Genomic DNA, 20,451 nt, shown 5'->3' with positions numbered 1-20,451 from the left:
TTGTGTTTTGAGTTAATAAACGTGTCAGATTCCTTTCAGTATGAAGATTGTGACATTAAAATATTGGTGTAGTGTTAGTCATGAATCTATTGTATTACATCTTTTTTGAGAGTAGATCAGCATAAGATTTGTTACTGTTTGATACTGTGAATGGAGGAGAGCTTAAAAACGTTTTTTTAGTACATTTAGTTTCTAGTTAAAGTTAGTCTTGATGTTCCTTAAATTGGAACTTATTGTTACGCTGTTTTTTCATAAAACACTGGTAACTTTTCTGCCTGAATTAGTCCACTAGCTGTCAGTCCTTGAGTTTTTCTGGTGACCGACCATCTGTCTTATTTATGTAGTCTGCCATGTATTCTAGGAAGTTGAGGTCTATGCAGATTTTGTTTTAAAATGCTCTTTAGAGTACATAGACCTGTGTAACTTAGCAGGGTACTTATAATGCACTTACTATTTTTAATTTAGTCAGTGAGCTAAAGTACTACAGCTTTCCCTGCAGTGTTAATGAAGTTCTTTTTTGACAAAGCACTTGCTTATAAGTCTGAGCTACACTTAAGAAAAGTTGGTATCAGCTGCTTAATGTCAGTTATTGGATATTTTGTAAATAAAGACTTTCTAAATATTTAAAAATTATTTAGGATTGAGGATTTGTGGCCTTGTATAACCTATTTTCTTTTCTTTCCCAGTGGACTCCAGAAGGAAGACGGTTGGTCACTGGAGCTTCTAGTGGAGAGTTCACCTTGTGGAATGGACTCACTTTCAATTTTGAAACAATATTACAGGTAACAGTAATCATTAGATGGTAGCATCTTTTTGTGGTACTATTAAGTAACTTTGTTGGCCTTTTAAACTTAACAATTGGACAAATCAGTGTTGAGTTAATATATACTCCTATAAATCCTTCCATCATATATTACTGCATATAATGTTTACAGATGTTTTATGTTTTCACAGGCTCACGATAGCCCAGTCAGGGCCATGACTTGGTCGCATAATGACATGTGGATGTTGACAGCAGATCACGGAGGATATGTGAAATATTGGCAATCGAACATGAACAACGTCAAGATGTTCCAGGCACATAAGGAGGCGATTAGAGAGGCCAGGTTTATACACAATATACCATTTTCTGTAGTCCCTATTGTCATGGTTCAGTTACTCTCTAAGTGTATTCTGGGTGCAGAGATGCATGGGCTCTGTCAGAATCTGGGAAACTTTCTGCACCCTATAAACACAGTATTTTTCTTTGTTTTCACACATTCACCATTTTGCTGGCACCTTTCTGAAGTAGTGTTGTCCTGGTATCAGCCTTTACAATATGTTAGCGATGTATTGTCTGCCACATTTTGCACTGGTTTTCTCTTTTCATTTATGGTTAATAATGTGTATACGTTATTCCTTTTTATTACCTACTGTGTAAGACAAGAATATTTCATTCCAAATAAAGAATTCAGTCTTTAATTATACAACTGAATAAAATCTAAAGCCTACAGAAAACACTTTCAGAGTTCACACAAAATACAAGAAAAAAAGGCTTAAAGGCTTAAGTGAAGACCTGGTTGGCTTGGTTATGCCACAACTTCAAAGGAAAGTATAGTAGGTCCAAAAACTCACAAGTAAGCCTGGATATGGCACACATTAATGGAGTAATGAATGGGTTCTTCAAGCTTTGAAACTGTAAGCAGACCATTGTCAAGAAGATTCTAGGACTTTCTTCTGATTCACTGTTGATAACATCAGTTATGCAAATGTATAATTGGAATTTAAAATATTTTCAGTGAGCTGTATATTTTTACATATGAATGAGATATGTATAGTAAAACTGGAAGAAGAAAGTTTCAGAAACCAGCCTGAAGAATTGCTGCAGCCTCAGAATAAAGCTAAGCAGCATTCTTCATGGTGTGCCACCCATGTGTGGTCGGGGGTTGGCATCTTTATAGAAACACCACCCATTGTAGTCACCATTTCTACTTTCAGAATCTTAACAAAAATTGTTGTATAACATGCTTCTGCCAAGACTTTGCTGTAGTGTCTTGCCCATACATTGAGTTTTCAGTGGGTCCTTTCTTAGTCACAGGATTTAAAAGTTCAAGGGAGTTCTCAGAGTTAGATGAGAAGCTCGATGATCTGATCTCACCACAGGGAGGAAAAAATGGCTCCCTCCTTTGCAGCGGGTTCTTCGGCTTTAAACACAGGTCTGAATGTCCCTAAGTTAAAGTTTTCATCAAAAGGTGCAACATTTATGGAATAGCTCGCCAGGAAGAAGGTGTGAAAGTTTTCCACAGACCTTTTAAATAAATGGGAAACATCTTACGTAAGGATGTTTAGCAACCAGTCCTTAAATAGCCCCTGCCCAAATTTTTTCAGTTTGTTAGTTCATGAAGTGTGTGAGGCAGAAAGAAGCTGATGCTAACTTTTTGAGCAGTGTTCCTATGTGATTTAAGAGACTGTTTCCAGGAATATTGCAGAAACAATTCATTTAGTTTGTACACTTAAACGAGCTCCATGTTTTCTGTTGGTACGATAGAAAGTAGTGTGCTGTGGGGCGCATGGCTAGCGTTAGTAGTAATAATACACTTGTAAAGTGCTCTGATACTGGTGATGGAACACTAAGAAGCAACTACTCTATTGAATTCTTCTTTTGATGAGATGCAATTGTTAGCTGACAACGTTCTCTTTAAGGCGCCTTCACTGTTGGATACCTCCCTCTTCTATTTATAATGCAGTACACTGTTTTTATTTTTCCCTGTCTGAGAAGTGCAGGTAATCTGTTAAATGCTGACTTCTTTCCCCTGCTGTGTGTCTTCATGTAACAGTTTCTCACCCACGGATAATAAATTTGCTACATGCTCTGATGACGGCACTGTTAGAATCTGGGACTTTCTTCGTTGCCATGAGGAAAGAATTCTCCGAGGTACGTGTACTAACAGTACTGATTGGAATATTTAAATAGGGAAAGCATTTGTGGTTAAATCTTCACAGTGCCACAATGCCAGCTTACATCTCCATTCAATTTTCTTACATATACACCATCTTAGTCAGGCTCTTTAAAGAAACCCAAACTCTGGTTCACAATCATTTTGTAGATTTATACTACTAATGTTATCTTTGAATTCTTTGAGCTATAAATTAAATACAATTGTTCCCCTTCTTCACCCTCTTCCCCCCAATTACTTGCTTATCTGTATGCATCTTTTAGGGCTGTATTCCTTTTCCTGTCTTGTACCCAGGATACCTTTCTCCAACATACTGACACTAATTTTATTTAGATAGTTCACATTCTCCTGGCAGTTTTTTTACAATGTGAATCAGCTGAGTCGTTAATAGCTGCACTTCTTAGTATTGCTGTTTCTGAAAGCTGATAGTTTGTCAGTATATCACATTTGTACTGCATGGCCCATTTGTTACTAAATTTTGGAGGGATTCCTGTTTACTTTCATTGATACCATAGGTATAAACTAACATCTTACAAAAGAAGTCCATATTTTCACTTGGCTTAGCTTAGTTTTAGACTCATAAAGCAGGGCTGTTGAAATACTAATGGTATATCACCATTTATGTGAATTCAGTGGTGTTTGTTAGAGTTACGGAATTAACTAAGTTTTACATATGCAATACAAACATTGAAACACAAACATTTATCCTTCTAACTAAATCTCGTTAGTTTCTTGTTAACTAGGGAAGGTACTTTTCTCAAGTGCTTCATTTGAATCTGTCCTGATTTAACCAAGAGGACATTCTATCCCATACTCTGGATTTCAGTATGCCATGCAAGTAACAGCTTCATCTGGTACATAAATGGCTGGGGGAAGTATGGGTGCCATAGACATTGGGTGTCAAGGAATTACTGTTTCGGAATTTCCCCTTCTGTTCAAGAGTCAGCAGAGTTAGTTGTCTTGGTTGAATTGTAAGTTTTTTACAATTTTTCTGAGCTTTATTTGCAGCATATAGTGTTGATGCTTTCTAGACAAGAAAATAAATGCTCTTGATATTAACCCATACTTCAAGCCAGTATTATTTTTTTAAATCACGTTTGCTTACACACTCCTGGTCTTGCACGTCATGTGTGGGTTCATCCATCGTACTGCATTGTGGTAGCTAGCGTGAGGACCTAGTACCTATCAGATTGAAGGGGTGTCCTCATTATGGGGGTCACACTATTGTACCACATCTGAACTAGATGGAGTCTGAAATCATCGAGTCTGAGTTGTGTTATGGGTGAGTACCATGACCTAAAAGGCTTAAGTGATACGTTTAATGTAAAATAAGTTCCGAGCCAGGACTAGAATCTTATCACTTAACTCCTAGGCTAATGCTACACTAACGTTGCATCTTTTTTCACTATTAGTAGAAGTGTTAGCTATTAAATAGAAATAAGATAAACAGCTTTTCTAGGCTTTGAAAATCCTAAGAAATATAGAGGAAACAAACTAATTTATTAAACGCGATTCTAGACTATCAAAAACAAGTTCATTTTACAAGGGGCTAGGACTAGAATAACTGGAGTCTGATAGAAAATCACTATGCATCTTAGATGAAAAAAAAGAAAACCTACTATATGATAACATTTCAATCACAGTTTCCAGTGAAGTGTTACTCGGTTTGGATAATGAAACTATTTCTAAATAGTGCTTAAGAGCTTTTCCTCTGAAATTTAGAGTGTATGTAAGATGTTAACCAGCAGTTAAATATTTTCATATTTGAGTCCAGGTGAATTTGGATAAACTGGGTGCTAAACCATTACCTGTCCTTAAAAAATACACCAATATCATGTTGATTAAAAGTTGAGTTTTATTGTTTATGGAGGGGCTCTTTTTGAGTTTTTACTATGGAAATTTCAAACATGCACTTCCATGTGCTTTCAGGATTTCTATTCTAACATTCATGTTTTTTGCTTTAAAAAATATTTTACTCACTTTATGAGTTTTTTCTTAGTTTCTCAGTGAATATATGCAACAAATATGACTATTTTAAATCAAGTTAATTTTACCACTCAAGTAGTAGTTCTAGTAGCAGGCCTGGTATAGTAGACGAGTTATTAGACTCCAAGTATACATTTTTCCATCATTCCTCATTTTTCTGAATTTTCTGAACTTTAGAGATAATTATACAATAATGAAACCAATGTTGTTATAATTTTCCTGTCCTTCACTTGGTGGGTTGGGGATCGGGGGTGATGGCTGTCCAGTTCATAAAGTCAGACACATGGGGATAGGACACATGGGGTCACAAACCTCACAGACCCTGCACCATCGGGCAGGTGTCCGTGTTGTGCCGCAGGCCCTCGCTTGAGACTGAGTGTTAAGAAAATCCACAATCCTTGAAAAGGAGGTTTGTGATCATGTAGTCCAACTGTTTATCAAATACTTACCTTTCTGCATCATTCCTAAAAAGCAGTCTTCTACTTACAAACATTTTAGTGATACAGTATTCTCTACCTAACACAATTCCCTTTTCCAATTTTAGATAGCTCTAGTTTTCAGAAAGTTCTTGTATTATATCAGAAATCTGCTTCCTTACAACTTGTCCTGCCTTCTGGAACATGATTAAGTCTGTACTCTCTTCTATACAGCAATTTCTGAGTGTTTGCAGACAGCTTTCATGTCTTCTGAATGAGGTCTTTCCGCTGTAAGCATACAGAACCCCATGCGTGGCAGAAGCCAGGGTACCCTACTGTTCAGTGCAGAATTAATTGACCGTCGTTGTTAGTGTCCTTTCTGAGGCTGTTTTTAAAGCTTCTTGGAAAAGGAGGAAGTCACACGAGAGAAAGTAATCAGTATTTTTAAGGTAATGATGAGCATAGATCTATTGTCAGGAGACTTGCTACTCAGAAGGCTGTGGTGATTGGTCCGTAGGTAGGAAAAACAGGCACTTAGGAGACTGAATATAGTGCAGCATTGAGGAGTCCATGTATATGTCAAGTGCAAGTTGGTGTAATTTACACACATTTATCCTTCTAGTATGAGTCACAGCACCCAATTTGTGTACTGGGATTGAAATAACATTTAAGCACTAGGAGTACAGGGGCCTCTAGGTTACTGATGTTTATACATTTGACTTCAGGTGAAATAGACCCATTAAAATCGGTTTGTTTCATTAGCATAGGCTGTACATGCTACCACAGGTAGAATTTATTTTTTTTTAAGTTATGACCCCATCCTCATGCTTAAAGTTTAGTGGGGAAGGTAAGATATTTTCACAAATTTAAGATGTTGGATAATATGGGAGTAGAGTCATGACAGTGTTAGAAGTGTAGTTTTGTCAGTGTATAGTTAGAAGCAGATCACTTATGACTAGCTAAAATGTAAATGAGAAGCGTTGAAAATATGGAATCAGTAAGAATACTGACGTTGATTTTAATGAGAAGCATAATATCCTTGAAAAGAATCCAGTCTGCAAGTTTCAGTATGCTTGAATTTTATTTTACCTTCCTGATTTTAACAACAGTAGCTGACACATTACACTTACTATGTATCAGGCATGTTCTAAATACTTTATTTAATCTTCCTAATAACCCTATGAGATAAACATTGTTTATTCCACATTTTATAAATGAATAACCAAGGTAGGAAAAAGTTAAGTAAGCCTGCCCAAGGTCATGTAGCTTGTAAGAGGAGCTGGGGCTAGGATTTGAACTCAGGTTATTTGGCTCCAGAGTTCACACTCTTACCCATTGTTTAACTGCCTCTTTTGTGTTTTAAAAGTATCATCAGCATGGGTGTCTGATAATTAGCAGTATGTTTTCCTGACCCATGATGACAGAATTGTAGAGTTGTTTTGGAAGAGGAGAGGGGTGTGGGTAGAGAGAACTCTTTTAGGTATTCAAGTTCATTTTACCACTCTTCTTTAATATTATTCCTCTAGGTTATAGGTTTTCAATGTATGATATAGTTTACAATTAAAAAAATTTAATTCAATAGTTCAAACTTCAAATGGATTATAAGATACACACTGGGTTGTATAAATAGAACGTGGACATAAGGGGTTATACTAAGACTCGGAGGTACGATCTGTTTGCAGTTTTCAAATATAGCACTCATGGAGAGGAAATGAACCCGAGGACGCTTAGCTTAGTAAGTGCTTGTGTATCTCCTCCTGATTGCATTTGACTGTGGGTTCTAACAAAGGAGACCAACCCGTCTGCAAAGATCTGTTGGTTCAGCAGTGTGGTTTTGAACTGTGTGAAGATATGTTTACAAAATCTGAATGTTCCGAAAGTCTCGGATGCTTTTTATTGGAAATAATTTCACTTACTAAAGTAAAATTGGCAAACCACATAGTTTATGATTAAAGGACCTAAGTTACTGTTTTATAGAACATTCCGTAAAATCCTGTCTATTCTCCCCAAGATGAAAAACAGAAACACCCAGCTTCCTTTAAAATAGCCTGTAGCAGAATAACTCCTTCCAGTAACATAGTCTGTTTTAGTATTAAAAGCACTTTAGGTACATCTCATTTCGTCAGCCAGCCAACAACCACGTGGGCCCATTTTACCTAGGGACACCTGCTACCTCTACCTGGGTTTCCTTGTTTTGAAGAAGAGTTTATTTAAGGCTCTTTCTCCTCTGTTCTCCTAAAAAGACTGGATCATAGTAGGTTCCCCTATGTAAATAACCTGAGTATGAGAGGGAAAAAGAATTAATACTGCATTTCCCCGAAAATAAGACCTAGCCGGGCAATCAGCTCTAATGTGTCTTTTGGAACAAAAATTAATATAAGACCCGGTCTTATTTTACTGTAATATAAGACCTGGTCTTATAGAATAGAATAGAATATATTATATTAATTTTTGCTCCAAAAGACACATTAGAGCTGATTGTTAGGCTAGGTCTTATTTTCGGGGAAACACGGTTTTACTGTGAAAGCCCATTATTTGAAGAAATTAGTGTAGTAAGGTCCTGAAATATTCATTTTATAAGGTGCATTCACATTTTTATAGGAATTGTTTTAGATGTTTATACTGTGCCTTGTTCTTTCTATATCTGCACTTGTTTTAAATATTGCACAGTATATATGGTAAAAACTTGTTGAAAAGACATCTTTGGCTTCTTGGGATGTCAGAGCTATATGTTGCTGCAATCTCATTTATGTTTTAATTGAGTGAAGAGCAGCTCCCAGACACACCTGTGTATAAACATTACAGTTTTTTGGCAGTGACAAATTACTGTGATTAATAACTTAGGCAGCTGATTTCAGAAAGAGCTTTTGCATCTGTTAAATATTCTGTAATTGTCTGCTTCAGTTAAATTTGAGTAAGACTTAAAATTCAATCTGCTGATGAATTAGCTACCCTGTTCTACTGTAGAGCTTCCCACCTAATCAGGTCTTTGATAGCTTTTAGTTAAAATTCAGAGCTTTGGAAAAAGGTGATAAAATTATAAAAATATATGATAAGCTTTTGGCTTATTAGTGGGTAGGTCCTTTAATAAAATATAAGGTAAAAATATTAAGTTGTCGATGAGGGAGGTTAAGTACCCAATAGATACTGTTTTTTTCATAGTTACTTTTTTCCTTTACTCACTCATATTTCAGGAATACTCTTAATTTCTCCACAGAGCACTATTAAGTCTCTTGCCGCCAGTCTGCTGAGGCCTCTATGTTTTTTCCCCTTGAATATATTTTAATATAGTTCTCTTTAAGAGAACTATGTTTGATTACATGGTTTTAGAATAATAGCCCATGTTACTTGGATTAGCACAGTGAATTGTATCTGCATTAACTTGCTGATGTTTTTAAATATTGCGTTGGTCTCTAGGGAACCCCAGGAAGGGGCCCAGACACTCCTGTGTATAAACAAGAGTGCCTTAGGACAGAGGAGGTTGTGCTTCTCCACAGCCCGGTGTGCTGCTTTATTATAACCCTCCCCTGAGGAGTGCATGCCTCTTGCCCATCATTCTGAACTAGCAAAAGTACTGATGTCATGGAGAGTTCCAGTGGAAGAGGACACCTAGCTTAAGAAGTGGCAAACTTGTTGCTGTTTTGGGGCAATGTATATATTTTTCTCCTTTGTAAATTATCTATTCAAAAGTTGAACCATGAGTATTCCCTGCACCTAGCATCACCTCTCCCTTTGCCTGTCAAACATTGTGGGGCTCCCCACTCCATCTCCAGTTCTGTTTTGTCACAGATGGAAAGGAAAAGTATTCTACCACTTTAAAACAGTTATGAAATACTGAGGGAAATCACCATGAATGAAGACCCAAGGAGTACAAAGGTGAATTCTGGAAACTCCATACCAGGGAGCTCAATATTTTATCTCCAACAGACACTTTTTATGTATCATCAAACAAAGTCATTTGTGACTCCAGGAGTCATCGAAGGTTAGAGTAGTAGTTCTTGGTCCTGTCAGACCTAATGACTGCTTTTTCTAATAAGTAGTTGGTGACCTCTACTCTGCTGAAGTGAACTTCATTGGTAATGGCTGCTGCACATCAACGGTTTTTAAAAGGTGCCAGTGCACACACACAGACTCTGAGAATAAACATCTTACAAAATGCTCATTAAGGGACATATGATTGCTTTCATTTGAGAACCAGTAGTTTGGATACGTCACGTCATGTTAAAAGAACCCTAGTTTTGTAGAAATACTGGTGGGGTTCAAGGAAATTGTAGCCAAACCATACGCAATCTTTTGAACTAATCTGTGGGTCATGGTAGAACATGGCTTTGTATCTGCATGATGGAAAGGTCATCACCAAAGTAAGTTTTCACTGGATGTTTGTTACCTTTGAGGCAAGTATTCAGGGTGCTGCAAGATCTTTACTTGGCCTCCGCCCCTTTTAACATATTTTAATAATCTGGATGGCTTGCCGTGGACATTTACAGGTGATTCAAAACTACCAAGTTCTCTAAATGTCAGCATTCAAGAAGACACTGTGATGGTATACTTAATGAATACAAACTTAACATGTAAAGTTTTAAATAGAAATAAATGTAAAGTCCTGTACTCAGGTTTCAACCTCAATGCTAGAATTTGTTAGATTGGTTTGGGAGAGTTCATATAAAAGCGATGGTGGGTTTTTGATGATTAGTGTGAATTCTTGAAGTGTCATGGCCCTCCCCCACTTAGTAAAAATGGATGTTTAGAATGGAGGCATTTAATTATTGAATGGAGATGATCAGAATGGGGAAAGGTCTGAAAATTGTAAGAATAAAGGGAAGTTTAGTGCTCAGTTTGGATAAGAGAGACGTAAGAGAAGTTTAGTCATTTTCAAATATTTAAAGGGCTTTGTATGAAAGTAGGATTGGGTTTATTGTATATTTGTCTAGAATATAGGGTGGAGAGGATATATATAGGACATCATGTTTGGATTTAATTATGGAAATTTGTTCCTATACAAAGATAAGAGAATGGACTGTTGTGTGAGTTACTGTTGTGCCGAAATTGTGCTATGGTCAGCTTGCCAGCTGTCAGCGAGACTGTAGAAGACCTTCCCTTTTCAGACAGATGGTTTGATTTCACAATAATTAATCTAGATTAACTTGTGTGTTAACTGTGGTTTCATATTTTAGGGCACACTCAAAAGTTTGACAGTCAAGCATGTGGACACACTCATTACAAAGGATGTATCCCATGAGGAAGTGTTGCCAACTTCTGGTCCAAAGTTTTTTTGAGACATTAGACCATTTTATTAACCCTATTGTTTGAAGTAGTGAATGGAGCTCAAAACCACCTAACCTTTTAAAAAATATTTTAAAATATTTGTACTTTTAAATTTTATACACACACACACACACACACACACACATATACATACACACACTTGTATATAGTAAAGTGCAAAAATCTTAAATGCACACTATGGTGTAGTTTAAACTTTCAAAGATATTTTCATTAAATTATTTTTCCCTTTTTTCTACTGTTCAAGTTTATTTTGTGGTCTTACCATCTCATTTTCCCTTGTGTAGAGCTGTCTTAATTTCCTTCCCTTGATTTGCCTCTGTGCTCTTTTGAAAATAATGTTTTATTATTTTTTGTCTTATTAGCATCATTTACTAGTTGTCTACTTAAAGAACACAACAAAAGTCAGTATGTAAGAGATAGTAATGTATATTACTACAATCAGAGGCTCTGGAACCTGGATGTTAGTCACAGTTTTAGCTCTGCAGCAGTCTGCAGCTCACATTGTTGTCTGTGTCTTCCTCTGTGTCATGGGGATTAATAATAGTGCTCATCTTACTGAGTTGTTGTGAGAATTAAATGGGTTGACACATGAGAAGCATTTAACTAGTGCCTTAGAGCATTCAGTCAACGTCAGCTAGCATTGTCATTTTCACAGCTAATTTAAGAGCCGCTTCCATCCATATCTCTGCCTACTTAAGCATAAAACTGGTTATTTCAGAAGTATATTTTACTTTTCTCACTTAAATTTTTTTAGCCATTATCATTATTTATCACAGATAGTCCATAAATAGGACCACTTGTTTAAACAAAGTTGCCATGGTTTTCTAATGTTTTCAGATGTAAAAATTTGAGCACTTAGAATTGATCTTTGTAAGATCTCATATGAAAACATTTAAAGATTGTACTTTAATTGTTAGATGAATCAAATACTCAGTGATTAGCCGCTCTGGTCAAGGTATTGTGTATGTTTCTTTTGTCTCTGTACTTCATAAGACATGGCTTTGTCCCTTCAACATAATTTCCCACAATTCCCCTAGTTCTTTCATGGCTTCACAAAGGTTTTGTGAGTTGCCGCGTGCTGTGAATGGCAGTGCTGCCACCCTGAAGACCAGCAGTCCTCACAGCCCTCGCTGTAGCCGACGGCGGCCCCTGGTGTCCAGGCTCTGTCCTCAGGATAGCATTTGTTTTTTTCTGGGGGATGAATACGTTTTTTTCCTATTACCCACATTTAACCATAATAATTTCTAACTCCATTTAGTAATAAAGTTGGATGAGCTAGTGATAGAAAGCTCTGGTAAAATATCATTTCTGTTTGCCATCTTCGGTGAGTAATGTGATCAGCGGGAAGTTAGGAGTCTTGGGGAAAGTGTATGCTACATATTTTTTGTCACAATAGACAAGACTTAAACATAGGCATCTAATGTCACTGTTTGGGCCTTGTAAAAACCCTGTCCCCATACCATCAAACTGGCCAGTTGACAGCAGACTGGCTGGGTGTAATCTCTTTTGTCCCCAGGGTCTCCTGGTGGAGTTTGTTGCAGGCAGGGAACTAAATCCTTACCTAGGATGTAGCAGATACAGGCCAACTGATAAAGTGATTGTAAGATCAAACAGGATGATACTAACGGAGATAGTAGGAATGAAAGAGCATCGTAAGTTTAGCGATTTCTAAACTTAAATCCTGCCTCTTGCTTGAGATCATACAGTACAGTGCCCAGTTTTAATGTTCTTTCATAGGCCCTGAACATTAAGTATTTCAAAAGTTGGGTTTTACTAATGTTTTCCTATATTTTATAATGATCAAATCAGATCATTTAGTTTTCAGAAATTTATGGAAACTATTCCATTTACATCTTTTTCAAGTATATCAGCTTGATTTTTGAGAGCATTTTTAGTTTTACAGATTTAATATTTTAATGTGTCAGACAAATGTAAATTACCAAAGTTCTTTTGGGTAAAAATAAAATGTTTATTAAAAATCTTTTAGGAGTATTTGCTAGGCATTTTATTTGGTTCATTAAATTCTAGCAGAGAAATCATTAAGGCAACTACTATAGCGTACTTCTAACTTTTTAAATTAACTGTTTTAACTATAGTTTTTATATTTTGGACCTTTTTTAAAAACAAAGCAAAAATATCTGCTGTTCTCCCACAGTGAGGAAATGCGAGGATGACACAGTTGTGATTTAGGAACTGGATATTAGGAAAGGCCATGAAATGATAGGTGTTTGCCAGATTCCACACGTCAGAGGAGAGTTTCAGTCCTGGAAGAGGGTACCCGGGACTGGGGTCAGTAACAGGGTAAGGTCTGGACTGTGAAGAGATTTGTCAGCATCGTGCTGTTTCCTTCATCATCATTTTAGAATCACTTTTGAGCTTAATGTGTGCTAAAATTCACTGGGCAGTAAATCTACATTTCTTAAAAAATTTAGAAGAGATTTACAGAGGAGGTTGGACTTGGAAAGGTCAGTCTTCTAATGCCCTAATATAAATACAGGTGAAAGGTTATAAACCTACTATAAAATTTAATATGAATATTTAGCCATTTTTCCCTAAAATATCTCTTAATACCTCATTCACCACATGAACTTAGGGTGATCACAAACTTCCTTTTCTGACACTAAGTTACAAGTTATTGTACATTACTTGGTACAATAAATGTTGTCTTTGAAGAAGTTTTTAAATACTTGTTAAAAAGCTGGTTCTCGTTATACTGAAGTCATGGGTTTTTTTGATTCCTGATGCATCAGAAGATGAGTTTAAATCATTGCTACTACTACTTGCTGAGTAACCAGTTTTTCATGATCCATAAAAAGTAAGTAGTAATGCCTGTCTAAAAAGGGAAATCGGCTTGTAATATATGCCACACCTTACGTGCTACAGAGATAGAGGGCAGTGTTGGTGAAAATGTTTTCTCTCTCAGCCAAACTTCTACACATGCCAGTTCCTCAGCAGTGCTGTGCCTTTGAAGACAGTGACTTTCATGTCTGAGACCTCAGACTAAAGCTGCAAATTTCCACCTCCCAGCTCTGGCGGGGAGGGCACACGGGGCACTTGGGGACCGGCGTGTCCGACCCTGGCCGGCCTCTGCGTATTTGAGCCTTCCACTGTATCTAGAAGGTTGGTAATGGTCGTGGTTTCCCAAAGGTTATTTTTTTAAAGCTGATTTTATAGCTCACAATTAAAAGGGTATTTTTTCCTTTTGTTTGTAGCAGAGAAATGGCTTCTTTTTTATTCCCTTCAGGTTCTTCAAGACTTCTGGTTTTTAATTTTTGTGTTAAACATATAAATACATTAGCTTTAAAATACATTTTTTGGACAAAATGCTCATTTTAGTGTATAGTAGATTTGTTTGTGTTGTAGAAATTTGTTTGTTCTGTTAGTGTTCTTGGTTTTTCTTCCTCTGTGGATGTGATAAATACTTAACAAAAATGACATTCAGCTGCGGAGTGGGAGATTTTGCACATTAAAAAAATCTTTCAGTGAAAGAGATGCACGAAAATTTTGCTTCATTTTCTTCTTACAGCTAACCTATTATCTAGATTTTCTGGTAGTTATGGTGAGCACTGTTTTTATTATTATTACTATTGTTAATATTTTTAAAAACACCCTCTTCCACCTTTTCCTTACACTTTTGGCTCAATTGTCGGTTATTTTCTTGAAATCCTTGATTTAAAGCACTTCTAGTCTGGGTGTAGCCCACAACTTGAGCGTGTCTCTGATAGAAATGACTGGATGAACTAACTGCTCAGTGTCCTAATCAGGTTGGCTAGATAGCTTTTCCTGTGCCTTACCAATTGTCAGTATGATTGTCAGTAGTGCAGTTTACTTTATCTGAACTTCTCATTTTAAGCATGGTCTTCATGTCAAATGAAAAAATGGAAGAAATCTTATACCAAAGTCATCCGAAGCTGCCCTCTCTGTGAACTGTGAGATGTGTATTAGTAAGCCATGTATTCGAGTCGTTTTGTAACTGTAGGACATTGAATCATCCTTATTCCAGCATTAGTATTCATAAGTGTCAGTACCCTTCAGTTGAAGTTCACCAGGAACACACTTGTCGTTGAACACATTGGATTTGTTACTCGTTGCAGCAAAGAACACAGACCATAGGAAACCATGGGGTGTCTCAGTAAGAGGATGTTATAAAGATTGTATTATAGGATTTGGGTTTGGGGTAATATGGCGGAGGGTTCAAGGAAATGAGGGCTGTCACTTATTTAACATAATTGGTGTTTGGTATTTTGTGTGTTGTGCGGTGACCTCGTTTTTGTCTGTCCTCTCCATGGTCTCGGAATGACTTAAGTTGATACTGCCGTGTAGTGAGATTGTCCAAAAGGAGAGCAAAATGGTTTAGCTGTAAATGTCAGATCAGTTTGTAATAGCATTGAGGCTTAGCTGTGAGCATCAGATTAGTTCTCAGAGGTCAGGGGCTCCTTTTTTGTTGTTGTCTGTTTGTTTTTTTTTCTTTCTCAAAAGCATAAATCCAGCTGGCTTCTCACAATGTAGGGACTAGCTGGGGGAGGCCAGGATTTAGTAGCAGTGATATATTGGGCATGTCACTGGAACAAGTTGCAGTGACACCAACAGTTAATGTTTTTACAAACGGCAGTTGGGAAACATGTTGCGCATGCTGGTTTTCAGCCGAAGAGTAGTAGTTAGTGGGTAAAATATTAACATGTTCTTTTAAGGAAATAAAGTGATCTAGTTTTCCTGCATTCATCTCTCTTGGGGATCCTAGGGTTTATGCCACTAAACTTAGTGCCTAGGAATTAGTTTTTAGTGCTTCAGGAGTTGTTTCTTTACATCTGGGAGGAGTCAACTGTTCATTTTCTATATTGTCTATGTTAATACAAAGCAGAAAATATCAAAGGGATTTTAAAGTTTAAGATTTATGAACTGTTATATCCCTTACAATTAAAAATTATAATTGTAAAACTCCTTGTAGACTGTCATGTTTACCTGAGGCAGAAAAGGACCGTGTTGTCACAGCTCCCCTCTCCAGCTTAGGTGTGTGCATCAAAGATCACTAAAAGGAAATTTGTATTTATTCATTTATTCAAATAATTGTAGTGTACTAGGTGCGAGGAGGGGGTCAGTCATTCTTTTCTTTATGAGCAATACAAGTGATGGTTGAGATTTTTGGTTTAAAAGCATTACTTTTAGTAATTTCTTAATTTCATGTATATTGTAAAATAAGCACTGTATCTGATTAATGACGTAGTTTTCATAGTTTTTGTGATTTTAAAAATTGTAACTTTAAAATCAGATATTTTTGGAGCATCTGCTCATGCAAGTCTAGAGATACCTTTAAAATGTGGAGATCTTCAGAAGAAAATTTGTCTCCTAGTAAACTGCAAGATAGGCTTCTTCTGTTGTGTCTTCACCTTGAATAATAAATTGTGGGTATTCTCCTTAATACTGAATCTTTATCATTTGGTAAAAACTGAGTAAGTTTGAAAGCTAGAAAAGCCGGGTTTGTAGTTAAAACATAAGTGTGAGTACTTATTAAAAGTCTAGAGCACAGTGGTGTCACATGATTAGAGAATTCAAAATGTCCAACGCCATCTGACAAGCAAGACACAGTCACTTCATGTGATACTATAAGTTTTGCCATTGGTGCGTAGAATTTTCATGTTTTGTCATTCAAACTTTCATAGCTTCATGATAGCTGGGAACATTTTTGAGAACCTCAAAAACCTCTAAGAAAATTCAGATTGCAGAATTTTTTTTTTTTTTGGCACTTTGGGTAGAGTACTCATAGCATCAGAATAATGTTGATTTGGACCAAACTAAGGATGATAACTTTTCAGAATAAATGTTTTCTCCTAAAGACTGTTCCACACAGAACAATGTATTCATGTTTGATTTTAAACAACCTACAGTGAACTATCATTTAGATTTTATTTACTGAGTACAATTAGTACATGTTTTTGCATGGGAAAGGCATTCCAAAATTACCGTAGTTTTCAAGATTGGTAGGGAACTTATGTAACCATTTTTATCTGTGTCTAAATTATATGTAGATGTGAGAATGTCCTGGTATAATTTAGGCACATAGATTGGTGGTACATTCTCTGGGTTAAAGTGCCTGGATAAGGTTTTGCGTTTTGAAACTAAATCGGTCTGGGCCGCAACCCATTTTCATAATCGCCACAAAATTTATTTTTAATATTATTTACTATAACCACTAGATGTGCATTTATGTCTTCTTCATAACTATCCGCTCACCAGAAGGATTGATGTAGAGTAGTACCAGCTATAGTATGTCTTTTCAGAGTCAATGATGAGTGCAAATATGTTTGTAATTTGTCATTTTTCTATAAAAAAGGTGGGATAAATTCTGTTTTGTGTATTGTTACCTTTAAATTTGAATGCTAGCAGAAGATAGCGTAATTTCTGTCCACTAGGTGTCAATGAAGAAGGAATATTATTAAAGCCCTTCTCCAGCTGCTCCAAAATTCTAGGTACAGTTATAGTTTCGCTTGGGGCCGTCTTTGTTTTTCCTCTGGGCTGCTTTAAACATTACTCACCTGAGTCAGTTGGTCTGGCTTTGAATTCCAGCTCTGCCACGGGGCAAGTCAGTCTTCTCAGTTTGTGTTTCCCCCTCTGTATTGTGGGGCTGATAATACCTACCTCACAGGGTTGTTGTGAGGGCCCAGCAGTACACAGAAGAAGGCACTTTACACGTTGTAGGCGTAAAGTAAATTTTTTTTTGCTTATGTCATATGTGCAAGGTAAGATGCTATAAAAAGGGTGAAGGGTGTAAAGAAAGTAACATTTAAGTTAATTTGATTTAAGAGGAGGTTGGAATTAATTAGGGAAGGTATTATGAAGGGTTTGAGAGGAGCTTATACTAGATCAAGAGTTGGGAGGGGGTATCATATGACTATCCTATTTTCAGTAGTGATTCTTGGGTTTAGAAGTATCACTGATAAAATTGTATTGTAAGCCGCATTTAAATAAATAACATTATGTTGAAATGGAACTATGACTTATTTTTAAAACTTTGTTATATAATTTAGGCACTTTTAATATTTACTTTTAATATTATTAAAATTTACTTTTTTTTGTTATATAAGTCCTCATACTTTATTTACTTCCACTGTCATCTCAGAACCACAGTATTATTACTTTAAGGCAATACTTCACTCCCACCATTCCCCATGCACTTCCCCCAAGTTCTATTCTTTTCCTTTGGTTGCTTGCTTGCTTGTTTGTTTTTTGAATAGATTCTATTTCTGAGTCTGTCCTGAGAACCAGTAGCTGTTTTTTTTTTTAGTTCTAGTTAGGTAAATTCATATTTGATGAGTGTAAGATACACTGAATTCTCTAGATTTATAGCAGAATATTCTTTCCATTGCTACTTTTACTAGGTTTACAATATCTTGAAAAAATATAAACACCAAAAAAATGATGCATGTTTGTGATGTGAATTGTTTATTTGGACATTTTTAATAGACATTTTAAGTTAGATCAAAATTAAATACTCCATTGTTAGAGAGATTTATATAACTGTCACTGTGGTCACACTGTAAGTTCTCATTCTATTTTTCTTCAGTCTTTGATTTTCTCCTCTATTGTTGTCTTTTCTGAAAATGAGTAGTGAAAGAAAAATCATTCTTCACGCAGTTAAGGTTGAGAATCTTTCAACATTGCTTTGATTTTGTGTTCAGTGTGATGCCTGAAGATGAGAATAAAGACCAGAAATTGAGCGCGTGGTGGTCACACACTGACATCACTCGGCTCCCGCAGAGCACAGCCAGGCAGTGTCGCTGCAGACCCTGGCTAACAAGCATCCTCTGGGAAACACTGACAACACAGCTAGTGATTTATGTGTGGTTGACTGGCAAAGGCATGTGTAAACTGTGGTCGTGCACATACACAAATGTTTTCTTCAGAACACAGCCGTGAGACTGAAGCCCACTATCAGCATGTCTTTTAAGAAGAGCTCCCCCTAGCTAAAATGGATTCACTTTGATCTTTCCACATCTTGTTGTCCTGTCACTAGGAAGATGGCAGATGATGAATAAAAAAGCAGGCTGACTGCATTAACAATGACCTATACGGGGTATGACTTCTTATACCTTGGCTTTGTGGCACCACCATTCCCTAACCAATCAAGCTGAAGACCAAATGCAACATTAAGACCCATGTTTTTCATCAGCCATGCAGGGCGTCAAGTATATTCTATGTATCGAATGGAAGTGAGATTTGGAGAGAACTGTAAGGTCTGGACTCACACATTTCCACTATGCGCCATATGGAAGGCTGAGTTCTATGGTGCAACAGTGTTGGGGGAACGGAAGGGTGGCAAGGTAAGGAAAGAATTGAGTGGGATTAATGTTGAAGCTGTTTTCTCAAGAATTTTTTGCCTTTTACAAAGGTAGTAAACATTTCATAAAAATATCAAACAATTAGAAGTAAAAAGTCAGTGTCTTTCTTCCACTTTTCCAATCTCACATTCAGAGTTCATCACTATTCTGTTAATAGTTTGGTGTGTATGTTTCCACAATTCTTACGCACATACAAAAAGTTTAAAAAAAACAACCACACACACAAAACTACATGAAATGTTATTGTGCTGCATATATTCTTTTGCTATTTGCTTCTCTCATTACTCACTATATCATGGTCATCCTTCCATAGCATTACTCCCACGGTCTTCTTTAGGTTACTGCTCTATAACATTCTGTAGTATGTGTCGCCCATAATTTATTTAACCATTCTCATTGATAGATGTTTAGGATTTGCAAGGGGTTTTTGGTAAGACACAGTTGTGCACTAAACTTCCTTGTACCTTTATATTTGTTAACACTCATTTAATTTTCCTTTAGGGTAGATTCCTAACAATAAACTTGATGGATTAAAGAGTATGAACATTTAAACTTTTGGAAGATATTTCTGAGTTATCGTCACTGTTCTGGAGTCATTAATGATAGAATTTAAGAATATTGTTGTGGTCTAGCCCTAAACTCTAGAGATAACATAGGATTTAACATTTTAGCAAATGTCCACCGTTTGAAAATGCAACCTTATTTTAAAAATTATAAATAATATGCACACATGGTAAAATATTTTCTCCAACACCATAGAGGGATGGAATTTGAAATGTAAAAATTGGCCAGTCCTTTACTACTCCCCAGAGATAATCTTTTTAAACTAGTTTTTAAAAATTGATTCCTGTGGTTACCAACAGAATTTAAAATAATATATTTCTTGGTATTTCTGCCTGACACAGTGTCTCTTCTTGTCAGGAAAGATGAGGAATTTCATGTACCTTCACCTTCAACTGTCTGTCCCTTGTATCTCCTGGGTTTTGTTAGTATGAATATAGTTATGCTGATGGTTTTCTTTATAGCTTTAAATGTTCTTAGGTCTTTATTTTTTGGGCCGCCAACTTTAGGCAACATTCCTTGACTCACCATTATGTCACATAAGGAAATCTCTGCCCTTCGATGTCGTCCTCCTCCTCTCCCTTTTGTCTTCCTTTACTTAAACATTGTTTTGGAATTTTTAACCATTTAAAATTCTAAAAATGAAAACCAGTAAATAGCATCTCTACTAGGAGTGATACTACTGATTGCAGAACCAAGTAGTATGATCGAGTTTATAATAATAAACCCTGTGGCAGTTAGAAGTTGTTCTACTTGAAGAATGCCAAGATCAAGTGAGAGTCTGTTTTCTTAAATCTGTCGTCCAATAAACTGTTGGAAATAATGCCACAATTTAGTTTGCTTTAGTTTTTCTTGCAAATTCTACTTTGTTTTTTTTTAATGTCACTAAAAGCCTGTATCATAGCAAATTTTTTAATTTTGCAATTATAG

At 36.4% G+C, this 20,451-nt stretch overlaps 1 protein-coding gene across 11 annotated transcripts in view; it reads left to right on the top strand.

Annotated features, from left to right (window-relative positions):
* WDR33 (WD repeat domain 33) overlaps positions 1–20,451 on the top strand; it is a 123,738-nt gene that overhangs the window by 69,312 nt on the left and 33,975 nt on the right. For all 11 annotated transcript variants that reach the window (XM_019717942.2, XM_074334643.1, XM_074334674.1 and 8 more), the window contains 3 exons: positions 687–782; positions 955–1,106; positions 2,817–2,914. In XM_019717942.2, the coding sequence (XP_019573501.1) occupies positions 687–782; positions 955–1,106; positions 2,817–2,914 (346 nt within the window). The remainder of the gene's footprint in view (positions 1–686; positions 783–954; positions 1,107–2,816; positions 2,915–20,451) is intronic.

The sequence above is a fragment of the Rhinolophus sinicus genome, linkage group LG01, assembly GCF_036562045.2.
Source record: "Rhinolophus sinicus isolate RSC01 linkage group LG01, ASM3656204v1, whole genome shotgun sequence".
NCBI lineage: Eukaryota > Metazoa > Chordata > Mammalia > Chiroptera > Rhinolophidae > Rhinolophus > Rhinolophus sinicus.
The sequence above is the reverse complement of the archived record's forward strand: the minus strand, read 5'-3'. Positions and strand labels throughout refer to the sequence as shown.